The 5812-nt window shown below is 51.3% G+C and overlaps 1 protein-coding gene across 1 annotated transcript in view; it reads left to right on the forward strand.

Annotated features, from left to right (window-relative positions):
* LOC109510347 (FERM, RhoGEF and pleckstrin domain-containing protein 1-like) overlaps positions 1-5812 on the forward strand; it is a gene marked incomplete at its 5' end in the record, with an annotated part of 8399 nt that overhangs the window by 956 nt on the left and 1631 nt on the right. Inside the window, 9 exons of the mRNA XM_019860595.1 lie at positions 704-946; positions 1593-1723; positions 1794-1862; positions 1939-2028; positions 2215-2297; positions 2489-2601; positions 3465-3628; positions 4492-4599; positions 5510-5661. Coding sequence (XP_019716154.1) covers positions 704-946; positions 1593-1723; positions 1794-1862; positions 1939-2028; positions 2215-2297; positions 2489-2601; positions 3465-3628; positions 4492-4599; positions 5510-5661 — 1153 coding nt within the window. The remainder of the gene's footprint in view (positions 1-703; positions 947-1592; positions 1724-1793; positions 1863-1938; positions 2029-2214; positions 2298-2488; positions 2602-3464; positions 3629-4491; positions 4600-5509; positions 5662-5812) is intronic.

Below are 5812 nucleotides of genomic sequence, written 5' to 3' on the forward strand. Positions count from 1 at the left end.
CGGGTGCATTTTCCATATGGGACAGCAGTCAGTCAGACTGTTCAAAGGGGAGCTGGAAACCGTCCGGAGGGCAATCCGTTTCCGCCACATGTGCGCAGGTTCCAAAAGAAATGCGCACCTGGCAAACGTGGAAACAGCCCTTGAAAAAGCGGAAAGAATGCAAATTGCCCAAAGGTCAAAGGGCGCCTTGGAAGTTCCTGGAGCAAAATAAGTCAAAGTTTATTCCATCCAGCGCGATAGAAGTGCCACAGGCTGATCTATGCCTTTTAAACCTTCCTGAGCATTGTGCGCCCGATTTAGAAACAAGTGCACAGCGGCACCGATGATAGCGTTCTTCCAAATTTGGCCGTCCCACAACAAGTATTTCCTCTTCCTGCCAGACTGATTCAAACTATGCCAACTGTTTGTCTCCCTCAAATATGAAGCGATCATCAAATGGCAACATTCTCACAATTTCACCATCAAATTCCCAAACAAAGCGAGCTTTATTTCAAAGTTTCCCTCTTCTTTCCACAAATACTTGAAAGCATTCCAACGTGAAACTCTTCACGTCTTAAAACAAGTACAAAACAAAACAACTTTGAAACCGCCATTGGTGCCTTGGTCACATAGTATTGGAACGCACTTGACTTTGGAAACAGCCAATCCTCCATTCCAGTTGCTCCAGAATGCCGCCGCTCGCCTCTTGACTGGTCCTCTTGACTGTCCGATTCCGTGGAAACGGAATCGGACGTCAGGGTTAAAGCCCCGCCTCCGTTGCCGTGTCTCAGGTCCAGTCGCAAGGCGGAGGCTCTGTGCGCCGAACTGGAGCAGCAGAGGGTCTGCTACCTCCCCCTCAACGTCTTCCTCCTGCGGCCTCTGCACCGCCTGCTGCACTACAAACTCATCCTGGAGAGGCTCTGCAAGCACTACCCGCCCACCCACGAAGATTTCAGGGACTGCAGAGGTAACGAGTCCTGCTCGGATGTCACTTCACCATTGCGTGTACGTGCTGAAGAAGTAGATGACCAAGTATTTGGATTTTGGCTTTTTTGACCGACCGGTTCAAATGTCCCAAATTCATGACGTTGGGCGTTTTTCCTCCTACAATGTAGCCATTTACCGGTAAGCTGATGGGCCGCTCCTCGCGGCAGACGAAACAGAACTTCATTCATTTCTGGTTGGGGTTCTGCGTGGCCTGTACGATTTTTCTCTTCTTCGTTTGCCCACCGTTTTGCCGTTTGCGGTTGGATGTGCTCCGCTCGAATGCAGCTCCAGCCTGACTTCTGCAAAAAGTCTTGATCCGACTTGTCGCATGTCGGTGACGTGACCGCGTCTCGGGCGGTCGGCTTATCAAAAAAAAAAACATTTGAGTCTGCGATTCTCACGTTTTGCTCTGCGGTGTGTTTTGATGATGCGCCAGGTGCACGCGTTGACTCGCGAAAGCGCTTATCTTGCGGCTTTTTCCAGTACGGCATCTGGAAATATGGAGCCGATTCCGTCGACCCCGGTTGGGGTGGGGGTGGTCAGCTCTTGGGCCTCGGCGTGCCATGTCATTGTTTGACATGGGCCCGAGCCAATTGTTGCGCGCGCTTCTTGTCTGCCCGCGACAGCGGCCCTGGCGGACATCAGCGAGATGGCGCTGCAGCTGCAAGGCCCCATGATGAAGATGGAGAACTTTCAAAAGCTTCTTGAGCTGAACAAAGATCTGACCGGCATCGACAATCTGGCCATCCCTGGCAGGGTAAGGCGCCCGGCCGCCGCGAGTCCGAGTTCCGCCGTTCAACCTTCTGCCCTTTTTGTCGGACCGACAGGAGTTCATCAGACTCGGCTGCCTCAGTAAGCTGTCGGGGAAAGGCCTGCAGCAGAGAATGTTCTTCCTGGTATGCCCTCCGAGATGCTCGGCAGTGAGCTTCCCGGTGCCACGTGACTCCTTTCTTCTGCCTTGTTCCTCTCCAGTTCAGCGATTCCCTGGTGTACACGAGCCGGGGGACGACTCCGTCCAACCAATTCAAAGTCCACGGCCAGCTCCCCCTCTTTGGCATGACGGTATTCCCAAATCGAGATTGATGCCGCGGACCTTGATTTTGAAGATCGAGGCTTACCCGCTTTGATTTTGGGCCCCACCCTGCCAGTCCGAATCCCGGGGAAAAAAAACAATATCTCTCTGTTGCATTCAAAATGATCCAACATGTTTCTAGAAGATGGCTCCTACGTGTTTGTGCACATGTTTAGATTACAGAGAGCGAGGAGGAGTGGGGCGTCCCTCATTCGTTTACCCTCTTTGGACAACAGCAGTCGGTGGTGGTGGCAGCCAGGTACTCAGCATCACACTTTTTTTTTGTTTTGTTTTTTTACACAGCTACCAAGCTTCCTGGACTTTCCTGCCAGAACTCGTATTTCAAGTTCACTGATTTAAAAAAAAAAAAAAGAAGAAAGATTGACCTCATGGCAAGAGTTGACGTAAGATCCCGTGCCCCCCCCTCCTCCTCCTCCTCCTCCTCCTCAGCTGCGCAGCCGAGATGGAGCGGTGGGTGGAGGACATCAGGATGGCCATTGACCTGGCCGAGCAGAGCGACGGCCCCCACATGGATCTCCTGTCCACCAGCCCCTCAGATAATAGTAAGGACGCATTCTAAGACTTCACTTTGGTACGATCGAACTTTGCGGGAGCCAATCAGAAAGCTCAACTATCGGTGCGAATTGAAAAAAACAAAACGATCAGTGTCATTCTCTTCTGGCATTGTTCAAACTGCTTTCTGCCCTAATAGAAAGGCGACATGCCCCAGCCGTTTTTTTTTTTGGCTCTGCTGTGCAAGCAAAACTTTTGACTCTCAAGTGAGCTTCAGACTTTCTTCCGTGCGATGGTGGCGGCCAAATACACCGCATGGAGCCGCAGTCCCATTAATCTTGAACAGCAGAGGTCACAAACTCAATTTACGTGGGGGCGGATTCGCCTTTGGGTGTATTCGGGTCACATCAAGTCTACCCCCAAAAAGTGCAACCGCTTTCTGAATAACCATCGAGAACATTCTTCAGAACGGGAACGGGGGTCCATCCTCTCTCTCATCTTCCTGGCACTTTGCTCATTCGACTCGAGTGATGACGTCTGATTTCATGAGCGTGCGTTTCACACGTGTCGGCGAGCCACAAAAAAACAATTGCGTCTTCTCTTGTTCTCCGTTGTCTTTTGAAAAGGACACGACTGGGCGACGGGATCGCTTTTCTTTCCACTCGGTGTCCCTTCAGAATTCCATTTTGCCGAAAGCCGTCATGAGCCTGGGATACGGTAGACTGGAAATTGATTTTTTTTTTTTTTTAATCAAAATAAAGGCCCGGGGCAATGACACGGCAAACAAAGTGGGGGCGGCGTTGATCAAATGGCACAAAACAATCCACGATGTTGTTTGGGGCCATTTTATTGCCCGACTAGGTTGGCAGGTTTTCAACAGGTATTGATCGCGCTCGCGTATGTCACCTCCCAGAGCTGCTGGAGGAAGGCGGGGCCGAGCGCGAGTCCGAGGAGGAGGAGCTGCGTGGATCGCGCTTATCGCTGGAGCGCCAAGCTCAGCGCGCCAACACCACCGTGCACGTGTGCTGGCATCGCAACACCAGCGTGTCCATGGTGGACTTCAGTATTGCTGTGGAGGTACGCCGCCGCGGGACTCTTTTGGGGGCGCGCCGCGTGTATCGCGGGGGGCGACACAAAAACAGTTTTAACAGTGCAAGCCAATTACTCCTCGATTTTGAGGACTCGTCACCGAAATTTCACCGAGAGCGCACGCTGCAGGCAAAAGAGAGCTCACCCGGTGATGGGGCGCTGGCCCCTTCACGTTAATTTGAGCCGAGAATCGTCACAGTTACAGCTTTATTTTTTTTTTGACGATTATGATGCAATACTGCACTATTGAATGAAACCAAAGCTCATCACCTGTTTTTGTTGCAAACGTCAATTTGGCGGGCTGTACACCGACTGTTGATTTGGTTCTGCAATCCCGAAGCCAAACAGGAAGCGGAACGCAATGCACTGGGTCAAAGAAAAACAAACAGCTCGTGACAGGGCGAGGTTCACCGTAATAGGATCTTGAAAAAGGACTTTCAAATGTATCGGGGAGCCAGTGAAGGGATGCCAGAGTCGCGGCGACGTGCTCCTTTATGAGGACCGGCTCGATTTTTGCCGGTCCAATTGAAAATCGGCGGTCCGCTTTAAAAACCTAACAGCATCACTTGTTTTATTTTCACTGAAATTCCAGAAATGCCATCGAGTTACGTTCTATCCGAATCTTGGACTCGCTCACCAGGAGCCTTTGGTTCCAAGTGACCTTGGAGAAGCATTTGCGCCAATGAAAACCTTTGGAATGACCCTGACCAAAACTCTCTTCTTTGATTCGTGTCATTGAACTTGTAAAAGCGTTTTGTCATGCAAGAGTACACCCCAAGCATGGAAGGAACAGCATTAACACCCCTCCCCCATTTCTGGTCATCTTCCCATCACTGTCCGTCTTCTTCCAGAACCAGCTCTCCGGGAACCTGCTGAGAAAGTTCAAGAACAGTAACGGGTGGCAGAAACTCTGGGTGGTCTTCACCAACTTCAGCCTCTTTTTCTACAAGTCCCACCAGGTTTGAGAAATGACAATGACACATTTCCACCACTGACAAGACGGCAAAGTTGAGGTGACAGTTTGGGACTTGGGGGACGTGACTTTCACTTTGTATTCAGGGGACTTTATTTCATTTGAGACAGTGCACATGAATCAAGGTGAGAATAAACAGTAGAAATGCGCCGGACTTAGCATACGTGCTAGCTTTCAGCCGTCGTCCCGAGGCAGGTTTTCGAAAACAGCACACATAAAACTTGTCATGAAAGAGAGCAGGCAAGCAGTTGCGAGACTTGATGACAAGATAAAAGAGCAGGACAGACAAATCAATGACAGCTCCAAATGTGCTGGCCAGAAGCCCACCGGGGGCCTGGAAACGCCGTTTCGCGGGCGCACGTCCGACGTGTTCTTCCAGCTCGGAGCACGTGACTCAGAACGTCTCGAGTGTTGCCATGTGACATTTTCAAGGTACTTCCAAAAACGGACGTACTCGGAATCGCTTTGTCAGCCGTCGTGCTTTGGATCAAATTGGGCGAGAAACAACGGCGACTCGACAGCCACCGCGTTGAACTTTGGCCGGCGCTCGGAAAGGCACCAAAACAGCTCGGCTGCTCGCAGTGAAGCTCATCGCTGTTGTTGTCGCTCCAACATTGACCGCGCTTGATCTCCATTAGTCATTTAAGTGAGAAGACAAGAAAGTAACGGACAATACAGAGACTGTTTCAGGCCTTTAGGAAAAAAAAAAAAATGCGATTGAGAAGGCGTCAGGACGGCGAGTGACACAAGTGAAGATCCAAAGGGCAAGATAGTCCCAGTTGACTTGTTGGCGCCGAACCCGAAAGTTAGCCACTTGCTACACGTTCACCCGTTAACGTCGGTGGCACGCGAGAAGAGCCGACCGACCAAGTTTGACGGCGGCGCTCTCCCGACAGGACGACTACCCCCTGGCCAGCCTTCCTTTGCTCGGCTACTCCGTCACCATCCCGTCCGAGTCGGAGAACATCCACAAGGACTACGTCTTCAAACTGCACTTCAAGTCCCACGTCTACTATTTCAGAGCGGAGAGCGAGTACGCGTTTGAACGGTGAGCGCCGCCTTACGGAGAGATGCCTTCGGGATATTGGCCGCTCGGCTGAAATTTGGGGAGGAATCCAAAAATGGCTCAACGTCAAGCACTCCAAACACGGTCGGATATTTGCAGTCGCCAGTTTTGGGGGGGGGGGGGGCGATTAACT

Source organism: Hippocampus comes, unplaced genomic scaffold (genome assembly GCF_001891065.2).
Source record: "Hippocampus comes isolate QL1 unplaced genomic scaffold, H_comes_QL1_v1.1 scaffold56, whole genome shotgun sequence".
NCBI classification, from domain to species: domain Eukaryota; kingdom Metazoa; phylum Chordata; class Actinopteri; order Syngnathiformes; family Syngnathidae; genus Hippocampus; species Hippocampus comes.